Source organism: Scyliorhinus canicula, chromosome 13 (genome assembly GCF_902713615.1).
Source record: "Scyliorhinus canicula chromosome 13, sScyCan1.1, whole genome shotgun sequence".
Taxonomy (NCBI): Eukaryota; Metazoa; Chordata; class Chondrichthyes; order Carcharhiniformes; family Scyliorhinidae; genus Scyliorhinus; species Scyliorhinus canicula.
The window spans coordinates 94,160,986-94,180,492 of NC_052158.1; the positions used below are offsets into that span (position 1 = coordinate 94,160,986).

Consider the following 19,507-nt stretch of genomic DNA (forward strand, 5'->3'; position numbering starts at 1 on the left):
CGGCTTCCTTGAATCCAATTGGGTGGCTTGCTAGACCATTTCGGAATGCAGTCAACCACATTACTGTGGAGTCACATATAGGCCAGACCTGGTCAAGACAGCAGATTTCTGACCCTGATGGACAATGGTGAGCCAGATATGTTTTACAAAATTCCAACGGTTCATAGTTCCATTAAGGATGCTCGGTTTTTATTCCAAATTTATTTAATTAAAATTGCATTCAATAGGAGGAGAATAATCAGATTAAGTTTTTTTTTAAGTGAATGCAACAGCAACAGCAACGTTGGAGATGAATTTCTGCAGCAGTCCTTCCCTCTGTCTGCTATAGCTTCAGTGGAAGGTCCATGGAGGACCCAAAGAAAATGCAAGCGCAGTTTTTACACCATTTTATTTTAGAGGATGATTGAGAGAAACCTTCTGAAGATTTAACCCTGTTGAATTTTGCCTTTTGCTAAATACTGAGATCACACTATAGAGAGGTCAAGGGGTTTAAGTAACTTACCAATAACATTTAATCAGCCAATACAACACACCTAACAAGATGATTAAAAAGAAAGGCGTGCATTTGTGTAGTGTTTTGCCACCTCTCTCAGAAATGTCTGACAATGGCTTATTGTCACGAGTAGGCTTCAATGAAGTTACTGTAAAAAGCCCCTAGTCGCCACATTCCGGCGCCTGTCCGAGGAGGCTGGTACGGGAATCCAACCGTGCTGCTGGCCTACTTGGTCTGCTTTAAAAGCCAGCGATTTAGCCGAGTGAGCTAAACCAGCCCCAATGTTTTATAGAAAATGAACAACAATGAAGGGCTGTATGTGGCAGCCCTTTCCTGCACAACAAAAAAGCAATGGCATAAATATCCAATTAATCTGCATTTGATGGTGTGATTAGGGAGGGCAGAGCCAAAGCTGCAAATAAAACATTGGCAAGTGGGAAATATCAGGGGCAGTTGCGCTGGAGGCAAGGCAAAACTATGCAAACTTTGGAGCGTGGATGGCTGCACATCACACATCCCTTCACTCTCCCAGTAGCTGTCCGTGCAAAAAGAAAAACCCCATTCACTCGTCTTCACCCAAACTATGGGATGTTTAAAGCCCATGTGACCTGACAGTTGTAGCCAAGGAAGCCATTGGGTAAATGTTTGCCACTATAATACTGCTGTCAAAGTTGCCAATGTTCATTTAATGTGTGTGCGATAATCATTTGGCGATTGTGGTGTTCTTTGTGATTCTTGTTCTCAGGATGAATGTTGTGGTGTTCACGAAGACCACAGAAGCTAAGTTCATAAACAAAGCTAACATTTATTTATACTACTTAAATTAAGCTTGAGCACTTACTCCTAAAGTAAACAATAATCTAATCTACAATTTATCTAATCTACAATCTATATTCAACTACGCTAGTTTCAACACTCTATCTAATACTCTACGGAACTCTCTATCATTGTTCTGTCTAGCTCTCCTCTCCAGCTCTTTCCCAGCGATCTGAGTCACTGCTTTAGGGCTGGTTTAGCAGAGTGGGCTAAATAGCTGACTTGTAATGCAGAACAATGCCAGCAGCGCAGGTTCAATTCCCGTACTGGCCTCCCGAACAGCGCTAGAATGTGGTGACTAGGGACTTTACACAGTAACTTCATTGAAGCCTACTTGTGACAATAAGGGATTATTATTATATAGGCCTGCATCTAGCTCCATCTAGTGGTTAACTATGATATGACATTAACCCTTTGACATCTGTACATTTCCCATAATGTCACAGCGATCATGGCTCAGCTATTTTGTTGGAAATGATACAATTCTTGCCTCACACAAATACTGCAGTAAATATATTTGTATAGTTAATACCTGGTTTATCATTTGGCTGCCCATCAGTAGCAGTTTTTTCATCAGTGTCTAAACAACAAAGGTATCTCATGTTAATGCTTTACTTTTCTGATCATTAATAAACACTCACAGGATCGAACAAGGAAGGATTAATTTACAGAGTAATATTCCCATACACAATTAAATATTCACAATGCTTATGGCAATTGTTGCAGTTTTACACGTTGAAAAAAAAATGTGCAAAATTACAGCGCAATGTAAAGCAGGCATACATTATCTAATTCTGCCTCAGATAAGTCGGAACCTTCATGTTCTTATTAAGTGGCATTTAGAATGTTACGTAAAAATTAAATGACAATTAACATTTATATCATGGATCACTATACATTTAACCACAAAATACATGCTTACATAAAAAAATGTAATATTTCACGTACTATTTAAAACTCTACTAATTAGTACTCTAACGTACTAATACGAGTGAGCCAGTCAAGAAATTTCAGACATTTTTTGGGGAACAGTTGGTTGTTTTGCATGAAATTGTGTATGTTTTATTCATAGGACAGAATTTTACAACCACATCCACCAGCGGGAACTTCCCGGCTTGCCAAAGTCAATGGGCGCGATTCTCCGCACCCGCGGAAAACCGCGAAGTCGGCCGACTTTTGCGACGGCCCGACACGGCCCATTTCCCGAGGTATTCACGTCCGGGAAATGGGCTAGGAACGGGGCCGCGTCAATCACGTGCGCGATGACGCCGGAACGCGGCGACGATACAAACACGCCCACGTGACGCCGCCCGACGCCGTAAAAAGGCGCGGGCGAGCACAGAAACTAGGCCAGGATGTCGGAGCTCAGGAGAGCAGCCCCGCGATTCGTTGAGGCTGACGTGGAGACGCTGCTCGAATCAATCGAGCAGAGGAGGGGCATCATCTGCCCGTGTAGAGGGCATCGCCACCCTGCCAGCGCGGTGCGCCAGGCCTGGCGTGAGGTGGCTGCTGCCATCAGTGCTGTGGGGCAGACCCCTCGCTCTGCAGACCAATGTCGGAAGAAGATGCATGACCTCACCAGGGCTGCCAGGGTAAGTGCCAAGAGGGTGCCCCCGGGTCACAACCAGCCCTCCCCCCTTTACTTAATCACCTACCTCCCCGCCCCCTGGCACGGGGGGTGGAGGGGGATTGGGGCAGAGTGAGTTGAGGGTGGTTCACAAAGTAGTCACAGACCCAGCGCTCTGGCCCCCGTGGAGAGATGCAATGGTCTTATTACAACTTGACCCCCAAACTGTGCCAGTATCTGAACGGACTGCTGATACCTGCCGTATTGTAATGATCTACCTATGCCCCCTCCCCCAACAGGACAAGACCGCTCACAACACCCGTGAGCGGAACAAGACTGGAGGGGGTTCGCCCATCCTGCACCCCCACACCACATTTGAACAGAGGGCACTGGACCTTGTTGGGGGATCTGCCACCCGGGAGATCGCGCAATGCGAGGTTGGCGGAGCTGCAACAAGTGAGACAACCCTGCATGACAAACACCCCCCCTCCCCCATCCTCTGTCCCTTCACACTGTCCACTGGAACACCTCCCCCATCCTCTGTCCCTTCACACACCCTGCCCATTTGGACACCTCCCCCATCCTCTGTCCCTTCACACACCCTGCCCACTTGGACACCTCCCCCATCCTCTGTACCTTCACACACCCTGCCCATTTGGACACCTCCCCTATCCTCTGGCCCTTCACACACCCTGCCCACTTGGACACCTCCCCCATCCTCTGTCCCTTCACACCCCGCCCACTGGGACCGTCCAGCGCCCGGCCGAGCGAATCTAAATAACTCGTTTCATTCTCTTCCCTAGGACGTGATGCCGAACGACCAGGGCCGTCTGCCTCCAGGCGGACACAGGCATCTGCCCCCACCTCACCCAGGACCGCACAATAGAGGGTGCCCTCCCCAACCGAATCTGTGGAGCAGGACGCCCAGAGGGCGGCGACAGAGCAGGAGAGAGAAATGGCCCGCGAACGCCCTGCGGCCTCTCAGCGGGCCGATGACATAGAGGAGGCGTCAACCCAAGACAACCTCGAGCTTGCGGCACAGCTATCTCCCACACCATCCACCATCCCAGAGACACTCACCCCGGTTGGCCTATTTAGTGATGAGGCTCCTGGGTCACAGTCTGGGTCGCACATCACAGCTGAGCAGGTACTGCAGGTGGAGGTCGGAGCAGCCGCGGGCCCGGACTGGCGGAGGCCAGGCCAGGCCCAGCATGCAGCTGGCTCCCAGACGTTTTCCGAGTTTCTGGACTTTCTCAACCCACCCGCACAGCCGATGCATCAAGAAACCCAGGGACACAATGACGGGATGAGGGCTGTCTTCTAGATTCTGCAGACGCTGTTAGAGGAGTCGAACCGCGTCCACGAGCAGGGAGTGGTGCCGCTCATGGCAGCAACCCAGGCCGACGCCGCACGGGTGGCATCCGCGATGGAGGCAATGGGTCAGGTTATGCAAGGCGTTGGGCTTAATGTGCACGCGTCATCCTCGGCCCTGGACAGGGTTGCCCTCTCACAGGCAGCAATGCGCCAGAGCCAACACGACATTGCCGGTGTGCTGCGGGCCTTGGCCGAGTCTCAGCAGGTCATGCCCGAGTCACCGCACGCCATGGCACAGTCACAGCAGTCAATGGTACAGTCCCAGAAGTCGATGGCACAGTCCCAGCAGTCAGTCGCGGAGAGCATCAATCGCCTGACACATGTGCTGGATGGTGTCGTGCACTCACAGGTTGAGATTGCACAGTCCCTGGCGGGAATGTCTAACTCCCTGGATTCCGTCTCTGCAAACCTTCGGATCCTGGTGGATACCGTTGCAGGCCTCCAGGACTGGCAGCGCCAGGTCCGGTGGTGCGACGGGGCACCTCCCCGCTCGCACCTCTGTCCCAAAGTGAGGCCCGGGGGCCACCGGCTCCCCGAGGGAGGAGGAGGTTTCGGGGCCGTCCCATTAACTCCATCACGGGACGTCCCGGAATTCTCGGCCTCCCCCGTCCCATCCCTGGTGCATCGGGTGGGCAGCAGGCAGAGCAGGGTGGCACAACGTCACTCGAGACGCCCGCAGAGCAGCCTGGCCCATCAAGGCCGGGTCGCCCCAGGAAACGCTTGCCGAAGGAGAAACAAGTCGAAGGGGGCGATCCTCCACTCCTGCTGTATCATCTGGGGACTCACGTAGACGTAGTGGTAGGGCACGTAAGGCAACAAAGAGAGACACTGAGTAAGTTGGCATGGGTGAAGGGCACAGTTTAGTTGTAGGGGCTAGGGCACCTGTAAATGTTTGTTCACATTAAACGCACTGTTCCACCTTACGTAATACCGTGTGATTGTTCCACAGCCACAGGAATCGCGATGGTGACCAAGTGTCGCTGGGGTTGACGAGCGGTGAAACTTCGGTGCCGGGTGTGCAGTCCCTTCCCCCCCACCCCCTCCCACAGCTAGCCCACGCGGGCACGTGATGGAGTTTTCGTGACGATCTCAGCGGCCACCAAGGTGGATGGTTCAGCTATTGCCATGGGTCAGACTCTCTCTAACGATTCTGAGCTCACAGCTCTTCGCAGAGCGGGCTGTCATCATTCCACATGGCACTGATCACACCCGCTGACACAGCCATCGATGTTGTGCCATACCGTCTGGACCCAGTGGTAAGGGTGATGTCGAAGTGGAGCAGTGTACACTGAGCGGGGGTTGTGGTGGTGGAAGTTGTGTGTTGACCCTCTGCACGACTAGCGATGCAGGTGGTGGTTTGGTGTTCAGCGGGGACGTCGCATACGACGCGTGAACCGTGCTGCCACCAAGGAGTCGTGTGCCCGCCGTCCTCGCCGGGTCCGTCGTGCCGCCTCCTGGACATCACCAGCACCTGGGTCGTGTCTGCGTGTTGCGCCTGCCACTCCGCCAGCCTCCTCCTCCTCGTCCTCCTCCCTCTCCTCCTCCTCCTCCTCTGTGCTGGCACCACTGCCACTGGCTTCTCCCTCCGCCTCCTGCAGCAGGTCATCGCCCCTCTGCATCGCGATGTTGTGCAGCGCACAGCAGACCACAACAATGCGAGCGATCCTGTCGGGCTGGTACTGCAGGGCCTCTCCAGAGCGGTCCAGGCACCTGAATCTCATCTTCAGGAGGCCAAGGCAGCGCTCCACCACACCCCTGGTTGCTGCATGGGCCTCGTTGTATCGGGTTTCCGTATTGGTCTGAGGCCTCCGTATAGGCGTCATCAGCCAAGACCTCAGTGGATAACCCCTGTCGCCTAGCAACCAGCCCCTCAGCCGGGGGAGACGTCCCTCAAACATCGCAGGGATGTACGACTGCGCCAGTATGTAGGAGTCATGCACACTCCCTGGGAACCTTGCACAGACATTCATGAACGTCATGTGGGGTCGCATACCACCTGGATATTCATGGAGTATGTCCCCCTCCTGTTTGTGAACACCTCCCTGTCCCCCGCAGGCGGGCGCATGGGGACGTGAACACAATCGATTGCCCCCTGCACCATCGATATCCTGGCCACGCTGGCAAATCCACGAGCTTGTGAGTCTTGACTTGCTCGGTCCTCGGGAAAGGTGATGTAGCGATCGGCGATGGCATAGAGGGCGTTGGTCACATCCCGGATACACCTGTGGACCGATGACTGGGAGATCCCGGAGACGTCCCCGCTCGGAGACTGGAAGGAGCCGGTAGCATAGAAGTTAAGAGCGACCGTCACCTTGATGGCAACCGGGATCACGTGTCCTCCCCCGTTCCACGTGGGGCGAGGTGCGCCACGAGGTGACAGATATGTATCACCGTCCGCCTACTCAGCCGGAGTCTCCTCCTGCAGGTGATGTCCGTCATTGTTAGGAAAGAGATTCGGGCACGGTACACCCTCGGCCTTGGTCGTCGCCTCTGGCGCCGTGGCTGCACCCTCACTCTCTCCTCCTCCCCCCCCCCCCCCCCCCTCCTCCTCCTCCCCATGCTGCTCGACGACTGGCAACTCCTCGACCCTTCCCTCTGCTGCTGCAGCTGGCCCTGCATCCACTGCAGGTTGTGGCTGTGGATGCTGCTGCATCTCCAAATCCAGTAGAGCTGCCCCAACCACTGTGCAGAACATAGCCGTTCTGTTCGCAGACATTGTGCTAACCTACAGAAGGGTGGTGGGGGCAGAGAAACGGGACATGTTAGACGGAGGTTAGTCGACACCTCGGCAGCCGCCTGCCACGGGATACCTGTGTGTCCCGGTGGCCTGGTCGTGCTGCTGACACGCGGGCAGCCTTACCCCTGGTCACTTTCTGCATCCAACGGGCAGTTAACTACGTCCTCTTCACCGGTGCGTCAGTGGCCTGTGGCCGTAAGCCACAGGGCAACCAGCGGCTGTGTCCTCGTGACCGGCACGTCATGGCATGGTGGCAGACATTTTGTAACCGGGGTTGGACGAGTCACTTGCTCACTCTCTCCCTACCCCCCTCACTCCCACTCCCCCCTCTCCGTCTCCCCCAGTCCCCCCTCAGTCTCCCACACTCCCCCTCAGTCTCCCCCACTCCCCCCTCCGTCTCCCCCACTCCCCCCGTCTCCCCCCACTGCCCCCTCCGTCCTCCCCCACTCCCCCCTCCGTCTCCCCCACTCCCCCCGTCTCCCCCACTCCCCCCTCCGTCTCCCCCACTCCCCCTCCATCTCCCCCACTCCCCCCTCCGTCTCCCCCACTCCCCTCTCCATCTCCCCCACTCCCCCCTCAGTCTCCCCCACTCCCCCCTCAGTCTCCCCCACTCCCCCCCGCTCTGGACCCCCCTCCCGTTCTCGGGGATGCCTTCCCCGTTGTGGCCAGACTCCAGCAGTGCGCTGAGCGGTGCGCTGAGCGGTGCGCTCACCTACTTGAAGCTCTCGTCAGCCAGCACGACTGGTTGACGAACTTGAAAAGCAGGTGTGTTGGCCGGCGTGAAAACATTGCGTGATGACGTTGGGGCTTCGGCCCATCCGGGCCGGAGAATAGCGGGGGGCCAATAAGTAGCGTTTCTGGTCGTGTCGGGGGGGCTTTCGAGGCCTTTGCCGGGAATGCCGACGTGTAGTTTGTGCGGGGTTCGGAGAATAGCGGGAGGGCGTCGGACCTGGGTCGCCGTGAAAATATGCGCGGCCCGCTATTCTCTGAACCGGCGTGAGTGCGGAGAATCGCGCCCAATGGACTTTTGAATGGCTTCCCACCCTTTCCTAAAATTTCACCCATAAAACAGGAGTTATAGTGCTAATTAGTAGCCATTCTATCTCAACATTACCTGATCAGATTTGTATGCTGAAATAAATGTATTTATTTTCTACACAGTACCACGAAGTTCACAAAACTGAATATTGAAAAATATTGTTAAGTGTATGAGCACATGAAAGAAAGGAAGAGTCTCTACGCTTACCAGAACCACTCTTTTCTGAAACTGAAGAACCTTCATCATCAGAACCTTGCACGTTAAAAAAGGGGAAAAGAGAAAACATCCATGAAACTCCTTTACAGGTCAAAAGTTCAAAATTCTAATTGAGTTGCTTTGTGGATACAAGGACAGTGGGGTGGGCCCCAAGTCCGCGAATGTCCAAAGTCCTTCTCAAATTGTCAGACAGCTTTATATCCATAGTCAAAACAGGTAGCCATAAGGCTTATCGAGTCTGCTCCGCTATGCATGTAAGGGGATAGCAGTGGAAAAGCAATGGTGCCATGATCAGTTCGGCGGATTGGCACAAAAGTGGGAAAGTCAACTACTTAAAGGTTACACCTAAGATCCGGTTTTGGGATCAATGACCTTATTGATCAATTGGCTTTCTCTTGTGGTCGCAGCTGAACTTATACCCAAAAGCCTACCCTGACCTGCTCACTTTACGTAAAGGTGTGGGTGCATGTTTAGTCTTCCTCCACACTCCCCAGAGTTTGGTCATTGTTCTGGTCTTGGGGGTACATGTCTGTCCTTGTCAGGCATTACATCTAATTTCCACCCAGGGTTGTATTAGTGTTTTGGGCCCCAACGTTTGGAGGCTGATAAATATGTGTGGAAAAGCTTGAGGAATTTGTGATGCGCATTACAGGATGAGCAACTTGAATATTTAGGATAGTAAAATATAAAATAAACAATAAAAATAGAGAGAACATTTAAATCACAACCCCTTCCCAATGCTAGGTCCCTCAATTGGGCAGAGTTGTCTGTGAATGACGGCCTGCCCCTGTACCTCCCCCACCCCCCCCCCCCCCCCCCCCCCCACCCCCCTTCCCAGTACAACAAAGAACAAAGAAAATTACAGCACAGGAACAGGCCCTTCGGCCTTCCCAGCCAGCGCCGATCCAGATCCTTTATCTAAACCTGTCTCCTATTTTCCAAGGTCTACTTCCCTCTGTTTCCGCCCGTTCATATACCTGTCTAGAGGCCTCTTAAATGATGCTATCATGCCCGCCTCTACCACCTCTGCTGGTAAAGCGTTCCAGGCACCCACCACCCTCTGCGTAAAAAACTTTCCACGCACATCTCCCTTAAACTTTCCCCCTCTCACCTTGAAATCGTGACCCCTTGTAGCTGACACCCCCACTCTTGGGAAAAGCTTGTTGCGATCTACCCTGTCCATACCTCTCATAATTTTATAGACCTCAATCAGGTCCCCCCTCAACCTCTGTCTTTCCAACGAAAACAATCCTAATCTACTCAACCTTTCTTCATAGCTAGCACCCTCCATACCAGGCAACATCCTGGTGAACCTCCTCTGCAACCTCTCCAAAGCATCCACATCCTTCTGGTAATGTGGCGACCAGAACTGCACGCAGTATTCCAAATGTGGCCTAACCAAAGTCCTATACAACTGTAACATGATCTGCCGACTCTTGTACTCAATACCCCGTCCGATGAAGGCAAGCATGCTGTATGCCTTCATAACCACTCTATCAACCTCCGTTGCCACCTTCAGGGTACACTGGACCTGAACTCCAGATCTCTCTGTGCATCAATTTTCCCCAAGACCCTTCCATTGACCATATAGTCCGCTGTTGAATTTGATCTTCCAAAATGCATCACCTCGCATTTGCCTGGATTGAACTCCATCTGCCATTTCTCTGCCCAACTCTCCAGTCTATCTATATTTTGTTGTATTCTCTGACAGTCCTCCTCGCTATCTGCAAATCCACCAATCTTAGTATCATCTGCAAACTTGCTAATCAGACCACCTATAGCTTCCTCCAGGTCATTTATGTAGATCACAAACAACAGTGGTCCGAGCACGGATCCCTGTGGAACCCTAGTCACCCTTCTCCATTTTGAGACACTCCCTTCCACCACTACTCTCTGTCTCCTGTTGCTGGTGGTTTGCTGAGTGGTCTCCCTGCATCATGAACCCCCTGCCGCCACTGATTGAATACCAGCAGAAGTGGGATATGGTCCTTAAGTATCCACTTACGAGCCTCAATTGGCCTTGGGGAGGGTAGGACACCAGCAAACCTTTCTACCCTGGACTTATTTGGAGGTACATGGGAAGGCAGCCGGATTTCCGCCCCCACACCCTCCTGTCCAATCATACAGCCAACCCTTCTGCCGCCAAACCCATGCAGAGGGGTCAGGGATTACATTCCACCCATTAAGTCCATTTCTGCACGGTATGAATGGAAAATTAAGATTTCAACTGATGGCAGTAAAGAACGTGAGAAATGGAACATCACTGACCTGACTCTGAATTTTCGGAATTATCTGCATTTGCCTCTGCAATGGAAAGAAAAGAACAACAGTAATGGGAGACACAGCAACAACAATTAAGGGGAGACAATATGCTAGTCTCTCATATGTAAGATCCCCAGAACCATAACAATAAAAGATTTTGTTAATCAACACAAGTGGTAGATTGCTCATTCTCCTTGCTAAGCCAAGATAATAGTCTGGTAAATGTGTGCAGGCAAGTCTGTGTAACTGCTGCACAAATCTCCTGGATACCTCTGAAATGAAGTTATATCCTTGCATAATGCTGCTTTCCAATAACACAATTCTAAACCATTCAATCATCCTTATTTGGCATCTTTCCTGCTCATTGCGCCTGCTGGAGGCTAACCTCACCAACCATCTTCCAAACCCATTCACACCACCCACCAATGATGCTGTGGACTCTGCCAATCAATCCTTCAATTTTCTACTGTCAGAATGTCTGTTCGCTCATGAAGAAGGTCTTTGCCAGCTCTGAACTTGTCATGGATGATCCGGCCTTTGGCTGAAACATGGCTGATGGGTGGTAACACCTTGCGTTTCATCTTGAAGTCTTCCCACCAGGTCACATTTTCCACCTGACCTATTCAAACTGTTGAGATAAGGGGCACGATTCTCCGGCTTTGTTGGGCTCTCACTCAAGCAAAACTAGGCCGGTGAATAGCGGGAGAGGCAGAAAACGAGAACTGCGCCAGGCACCAAACGGTTTGCGATGCAGCCGGCCCGCTCCCATTGGCGAAATCGGGACCTTGCTGCAGCGTGGCGAGAAAACAATTATCACCACTTAAGTATTATTCCATAAAATTAACGGGAGCCGCCCCATATCCAACGGCCTCCTGTCATTCATCGGCCTCCCCAGCAAGTGGTCACACTGGCACCGATTAGTACTCCTTTTGAAAAACCTGAGCCCTGCCGAAGGGGAGTCGAAGAGGTGAGTAGCCATCTTTGCTCACAGGCAAAAAGCCCGGGGGTGCTGGGCTTGCCACCCCAGTGCTCGGCGGGGGTGAGGGACCCACCGCAAGGGTGGGTCGCAATGGGAAGGGGGGTGGCGCTGGGAGGAGGCAACCGCTCACATCACCAACATGCCAACCCTAGATCGTGTTTACCCATTCCGGGAACAACCCTTGCCCTTACCCGTCTGCCCCACCGACCACCCATAACCCCCACTGACTGCCGAGGCCTCTAGCCATGCGGCTGAAGGCTATTGCTAATAGGGAATTGGCAATTGTGGTTAAGTGAGGATTCCCATGAGTGGGCGGGCCATATAGCATCTGGTCATCATTGCCTAGCATCCCAATTAGACCATGATGCCTGAACACTGGGGGAAGAAACACCACACATGCAGCAGCCGAACACCAATGGGTAGGATACAGCTTCAGGGATATGCCCACGACTGGAGGGTGGGTGAGTGCCATTGGGAGGGGACCAGTACAAGGACCAGGTGATGCCGTGAGTGGGTGTCTGGGGTCTGGGATCTGGTGAGGGGGGCCTGCTGTGGATGGGAGTGTGTGGGAAGGGCATTCTGGGTGGGTGTGTGGAGGGGGTGGAGGGGTCAATGGGAGATTGGAGGGTCCTGGGTTGGGAGCTACCGCTGCTTGTGAGTCTAATACATCTCCCAATTCCTTACATATGTTGAACGCTATGGCAGGGGTATTGGATACAGAACTTGACCTAATGGTGCTATTGGTAGTCTGGGCGGCCAGACGCTGGTGACAGTGACAGCAGCGTTTGCAGATGCTCGAGGTGGTGACCCATGTGCCGGACCCCACCCCACACCGAGAGGACCCAGGCGTCCATCAGGCCAGAGGGGGACCCAGAGGGAGACCCAGAGGGAGAGTCCCACAATGGCCCAGGGTGTACAGGCGTCACTGGTCCTTTGAACAGATGACAGTCAGCACGTGCCGCAGGAGGCTCCGCCTCAAGAAGGGGATGGTGCGGACCTGACACCACATGGAGGAGGAGGATATCCGGTCCCGGTGGTCATCAAGGTCACCATGGCCTTGACCTTTTATGCCTCCGGATCATTCCAGAGCTCAAGAGGGACCTATGTGGTATCTCGCAGGCCACAGCCTGCAGGTGCATCTAACAGGTAACGGATGCCCTGTATGCCCAGGCAGAAAACTACATCATCTTTGATGTGGACCAAGCCCAGCAAGACGCCCGGCAATAGGTTTCTCTGCCATTGCCAGGGTGCCCCAGGTCCAAGGGGTAATAGATGCCACGCATGTCGGCCTGCGCTCACCGAGCCATCTGGGTGTGCCCTATTTAACTGAAAGGGGTTCCACTCCCTCAACATACAACTCATGTGCGACCACTAGATGAAGATAATGCAAGTCTGTGCTCGCTTCCCAGGGAGTGCGCGCGACAGCTACATCCTACTGCAGTCAGTCATCCCCGGTCTCTTTGAAGAGCACTCTGAGATCTTTCCGCCCCCACGGGAACATCCACCCCCCCCCCCATCTCTCCATGCAACGTCCAACTGTCCCTCCATAACCCCTCCGCCTTCATTCGCCCTAATCCTTCCTCGACTCCCTCTCCCTTCAATCACCCCCCCCCCCCCCCCGCCCCCCCACCCACCCTTCACATCTCCCTCCCACCACTGTGAACCACGCATGTGGCGAATGGTGCCCTCTGTGTCTCCTCAGGAAAAACTCTCCCACAATCTCCCGGAGAGGGCCCAATCTGGCGGAGAGGTGGCAGATATCAGAATCCTCACCACCATTGAGGAGCGTGCCATGGAGGTGACCGGTCTGGTCGAAGACAGGGTGGTCACCAACGCAGAGGCTGGCAGACACCGCAGAGGTGAGGAACCACCAGGCTCCACCCGTAGGACTTGTCCAATGTGAGTTGTTATTGCCTTACTGACTGACCCATCCCTCCCACTGACCACATGTCCATTCTCCCGCAGGTCCTCCAGCCAACGGCGCCGGCCCACCCCGTGTGGCACCCTTTCCAGACTCCCATGAGACCACACTTAGAACTCTTTCTGAAGAATCACGCCCAAGGTGCTGTTCTCTTTTTTAGAAACTATTTCGTTGAGGCATTTATAATTTTAACAATTTCAACATCAAGTTTCAACAAAAACAAAACACAACAATATAACCAACAAACCCCCCGAGCACAAACCCAGCCAACATGGCCTCCATAAACAGTGCCACCTTCCCCAGCCACTCCTCCGTTGGTTCTCCTGTCCTTACTTGTCTCTCCCTCCCCTTTCCCCCCTCCCCCTGCTGACAGCTTAATTTTTCTCAAAGAAGTTGATGAATGGCTGCCACCTTCGAGCAATCCCCTGAAACGAACCCCTCAAGGCAAATTTAATTTTCCCAAGTCCCCGCACATGTCGCTAACCTATACCCCCAACTTCAGGGGTTCGGAGTCCCTCCATCCTAGTAAGATCCGTCTCTGGGTATCAGGCAGGCAAAGACCAGAACGTCGGTCTCTCTCACCCCCTGGGCTCAAGGTGTTGTTCTTATCAAGTTTTCACACTTCCATGGCTGGTACAGTAGCATAGTGGTTAGCACTTTTGCTTCACAGCGTTAGGGATCCGGGTTTGATTCCCGGCTTGGGTCACTGTACGGAGTCTGCACATTCTCCCTGTGTCTGTATGGGTTTCCTCGGGATGCTCCTGTTTCCTCCCACAAGTCCTGAAAGTCGTGCTTGTTAGGTGAATTGGACATTCTGGAATCCTCCCTCCGTGTACCCGAACAGGCGCCAGAGTGTGGCGACTACGGGCTTTTCACAGTAACTTGATTGCAGTGTTAATGTAAGCCTACTTGAGACTTGAATAAAGATTATTATCTCTCCCCTCAATCCTCTGATATATCTTCGGGAATTCGGCTCACCTCTCAAAATTCTCTTTGTCTACCACCACCCCAGTTTCACACCGAGGTATCCTTCCTGCTGCCTGCTCTAGACTTCTCCCTCCATATAATCAGGAAATGCTGGCCTAGTGCTCCGAAAGCGAGTGATTTGAAACAAACCTGTTGGAATTTAACCTGGCGTTGTAAGACTTCTTACTGTGCTCACCCCAGTCCAACGCTGGCATCTCCACATCAGGCCTAGCCAGTGACAACCACATCCCTTGAATTGATTTTTTTTAAAGTTATGTTTTCCTTTGCTACAGGCATTACATAAATGTTGCTGAAGGGCTTACTGCTGCAAGAGTCTGATATTCAGTTCAAAACAAAAAGCTAATCCTCTGTCTAACTAAAATCAATGTGCACTCATACAACTCCTTTCATTCAGAATAATATTGGCAGGTGCCCCCTCATTGAATACAGCCCAAGGTCTGTCAAAACCATGTCTCAGAGGAAATACTTCAGCAGTGGTAAAGGGACAAACCAAGCTCCATCTCCATAGCTCAATATCAAACATGCTTCAGAATCTGGATGACTTTGGGTTTTGGGCACTGCACAAATCCGCAGATTAATGCTCCCATTAATTGCATGACTATCATTCCGGGATACCTGCATGACACTCCCAAAATCTATGCCACCACAAAATCTTGCGAAGAAGATCCAAAGGGATAGAGGGCGGGATTCTCCATTGCCCGACGTCGAAATCGTGTTCGGCGATTGGGTGGAGAATGGGCTGTGACGCAGAAATCGGGGCCTGGGCTGGCACCGGTTTGACGTCGGTCAGCCCCTCCAAAATGGCATCATCGTGACGCACGCCGTGCACAGTCGCAATGCCATTGGCGCCTCATCGGCCAGCCCACTCGCGATGCTCCGTCTCCGATGGGCCAAGTTCCCGACGGCACGGACCACGCGTGGTCATACAAATCATGAACTCGGTATGGTAGCTGCGGACATATTGTTGGGAGTTCCAATCGGCGCCGGTGCTAGCCTCTAATCGGTACTGGGATCGGTGAGGGATTTGCGCCGATTTTTTTGACGTAAACCTCCCGCGGATTCCCCATTCGAGCCGGCACTTAGTCGCAGAAACGTAGAATCCAGCTCGGACTCTTTGTGTTCAAAAATACTCTCCAAGTTCTATTGTCTTAACTGGGAGAAAGTATTGTGATCTCCTTTTAAGAGAACAACAGAGTGTTAATTTGCACAGAAAACACTATCTAGTTTCAATATATCAATATTGACATATTTTGAAGGCTTTAATAATTTGCATTTCAGCCAGGCCGCACGCAAAACAAATAGTATAGATAAAAAGGACAGAAATGTCAATAAAGCCATCAAGTTACCTTTTAAGTCCTTCAGGGGAGTTTTCTCTTCACTGTAAGAAAATTAAAGAACAGTTACAGGTCAGTTGTGACTCATTTGGCTGAAGTTTCGTGTCAGTATTTGAGATATTCCCATTACCTTTAAAACAGCTCAGCTTTCATAACTGAAGTAATACTAAAAACAAATTTCAACCGCTGCAAATACAACACTGTACATAACATTTATGCTTTGCACTATCACAGAACAAAAAAATGCCAACTTCCAATCATCCAGTCGCACAGAAAAAATGCTAATGTGAAAATGAAAACTTACTGTAATGCCCTGATTTTTAAAGCCCCTACAACCCACCACCTTCCCCATTAAAACCGGGGTCTCTGTAATATTAACAACCAACTGGCAGACAGTTATTAAATTGCTACTGCGTGACGTACATTTTTAAACTAATCATATATATATATAACTAGAAATTTGACTAAATCTGTGATTCCGAATAGCTAAGACCCAGAATAAAGAAAGGAATAGACCACAACGAATTTTATTATTGCTGAAAAAGGCCCATGTGGCCGATGCCTTACAACTTGCACCCATCAGGAAAAATGCAAGAATGCCAAATTTCAAACAATCACAACAATTTACAGTACAGGAAGAAAGGTGGATGATTTATCTGACTGGCCGTGGCATTGCCATGGAGGAAACAATGGGGAACTATAGGCTCCCCAAGCACCTGGGCGACTCAAAAAAGGCACAAGGTTTTAACATATTCCTTTTGTTTGCAAATAATGGACCCCTGTAAATTAACATATTTCACTTCTAGCAAGCGTAAATGAGCCAGATTATGAACTTGCTTATTAGTGCACTCAGGATTGTTCAGAAAGTGCTGCCCAGTTGCTGAATCACATCCAACAGCAGAAGTTAGGTTTTGTAAGTATATGCTGGAAGAGTCCAGTCTGTACTCTACCTATTTATTAGGAGCAACCGGAAAAACATACTGATAAAAGCTAATTATTGCGGATGCTGGAATCTGAAACAAAAACAGAAAGTACTGGGCAATCTCAGCAGGTCTGACAGCATCTGTGGAGAGAGAAGGGAGCTAACGTTTTGAGTCTGTATGACCCATTGTCAAAGCATTGAAGAAACATAGTGGGCAGAATTCTCCAACCCCCCGCCGGGTCGCGAATCGCACCACGCCACAATTCTCTGCAATGCGGAGAATTGGCGCCACGGCACCGGCGTGGTCGGCACGGCACCGGTCGGGGTATGTGCCGACTCTCTGGCCCGGGCCGGCTCGCTGATTCTCCAGGCCGGATGGGCCGAGCGGCCGTCAACAAAAGCAGAGTCCCGCTGGCGCCGTCCTACCCTGCTGTGGGACGGCGGGACCTCGGCATTGAAGGGTCCGGGTGCGGCCTGTGGGGGAAGGGGGGGTCCGACCCCGGGGGGGGCCTCCGTAGTGGCATGGCCTGCGATCGGGGCCCACCAATTGGTGGGCCGGCCTCTCTGCCCCCCGGCCTCCTTTCCTCCGCACTGGCTCCTGTAGCCCTGCGCCATTTGGCGTCGGGGCCGGCGCGGGGAAGAAGGCCACTGCACATGCGCTAGTTGTCGCCGGCCCAACTGTGCATGCGCGGACCCCGCGGCACTGGGTTCTGGCCAGGATCGGCAGCTAGGACGGCGGAGGCCGTTCCAGCGGCGGAGGCCGCTCCAGCGGCGGAGACCGCTCCAGCGCCGTCCTAGCCCATCGCACCAGCACTGAAATGCATACACGACATTGCTCTACTATTGGGTGATTGGCAGAAGATTGTTTTTGAGCTGACAGCAGTTACCTGTTAGCGCAAACTATCACTTGTATTGAAGCAGTGTGAGACAGCTTGCTTAATTATTTCAAATTTTAGAGATGTTTGCCTTTCCAGGGTAATTGGTACTATTGTAACATGTACACTTGCTAAAAGCAAAATACATTCTTAGGCGCGGACCTGTTCTCTGTAAACAAAAGGTACTTGTTCAAGTCTTGTACCGGTTTTGAATTGCCAGTAGCTTGGGGAGTCTATAGTTTCCAGTTGCTTTCTCCATGGCAATGCCTTGGCCAATCAGAGTTGATGTGCCAACCAATCAGCACCCTTTTCTCCTTAGTACAAATTATTTTGATTGTTTGAAATTTGGCATTCTTATGTTTGTCCTGATGATTGCAAGATGAAAAGTTTCAGCACCATATCTCTCTTTTCAACAATATTCAAGTTCTGTACGACCAAATTAACGTAATTTACAACAGCATGAAACACCAAAGTGACACACAGGGAAAATAACAGTTACATCTTGAGGAGACACTGGAGTCTGAAAAGATGGAGCAGCAATTTTTCTATGAAGACAAAGAAAAAGCAGGGAGCCAATAATTATACTGACATCAAGCAAAAGAACGAGAAAGAAAAATTTGAATTTATTTCATTAAATGACTCAAGTCAGTTCGTTACATGGCCAAAAAGAAGGATTATTCCTTGCCACAAGAAGGGAATTATGATTTTGTTCATATCAGGAAAAGAATCACAAACTGGACAAGATACACTGCTTGAAATGTGCATTAGTTAGTTAATAAATATATATTTAATGTGAGTAATTTGATAATAACTAAGCAGTGACTTAGTGCTTTGCTAAGCAAGGCCTAGACATTTGGTTGTGCAGCACACATTTTTCATAACTGGTTTTCTGAGCTCCCAATATGGTTTGCAGGAAGCATATGTAGATATGAAGTATACCACCTGCTACCTTGGATACATTGGATCCACTTGTTGCAGGAGCTCATGTCGGGATCATTTAGAGAATAGTATCATTCATTCAAATTGTATGTCTTACACGACCCATGTTTGATTGCCACAGCATGCACTCATCGGGTATTGAACTGACGACACAATGTGACTCTCACAAGCACAAATGTTCCAATGCTCATCTACAGCCTTCCCAGTTACTGCTCCTACCACCAGCCCCGCTCCAAATCACCACTCCAACAGCTTCGATCTTCGCTACCATCCAGCCCAACTGTCCAACCTTCCTGGCCTGCTCACTGACCTTTCTTCACTTACCTGAGACATTACAATAGCTCAACCTTCAAGGTTTTGCTGGCTCCAAGGAAATGAAGCTGAACACTCAATTTTGGGGGACTTTGGGCATGATCATTTAGTTGCAGGCATTTCATCCTGATCTCCTGCTTCCAAAAATGGCAATGTACAAATTTCCAGGCCAAGCTTTGTAGATTTAAGTGTAGACCCACTGACAAATCAAGCATTACACAATACATTGTCGTTACTACTCTGAAAATTTGATTTCAGGTATCCCTGGACAATGCATCTTATACTTAGTCTGATATAAGTGTATGAAATATAAGTACCCAAACGTTATAGCTAATTTTCCCAAATACAAAATGCGGTGTAGTGTGCAAATGTGTTAGTAGCAGAATGGGCGGAGGTTAATAGGGAGTGATGTTCTCTGCTTCTCAACACTCTGCTGAAGCACAAAAACCTCCTTTGTTCCAGTTGTTTATATGTGCTGGTCTATACAGCAGTTAAAGGTAGCTTTCTAGGTCCAAACGTCTTCAGCTGCTTCATCAATGACCTTCCTTCCATCACAAGATCAGTAGTGGGGATTGTTTTGTATTTGCATGAATTATTATTAGCTCTAGTGAAGCTCTGTTGTATTAATATATTCACCAGAAGTGATGTCGCAAGCGTTCCTAGCATTGGAAACAGAGAGAAGAACGTCCATGTGAGAGATAACACACAAAATAAAGCTCAGTTGTTTTAAACCT

At 50.9% G+C, this 19,507-nt stretch overlaps 1 protein-coding gene across 2 annotated transcripts in view; it reads right to left on the minus strand.

The window, feature by feature from the left end:
* si:dkeyp-97b10.3 (caspase recruitment domain-containing protein 8) overlaps positions 1 to 19,507 on the minus strand; it is a 136,279-nt gene that overhangs the window by 50,890 nt on the left and 65,882 nt on the right. For both annotated transcript variants that reach the window (XM_038816246.1, XM_038816245.1), the window contains exons 2-5: positions 15,738 to 15,769; positions 10,511 to 10,546; positions 8,234 to 8,278; positions 1,842 to 1,889 (exon numbers count right to left, since the gene is read on the minus strand). In XM_038816246.1, coding sequence (XP_038672174.1) covers positions 1,842 to 1,889; positions 8,234 to 8,278; positions 10,511 to 10,546; positions 15,738 to 15,769 — 161 coding nt within the window. The remainder of the gene's footprint in view (positions 1 to 1,841; positions 1,890 to 8,233; positions 8,279 to 10,510; positions 10,547 to 15,737; positions 15,770 to 19,507) is intronic.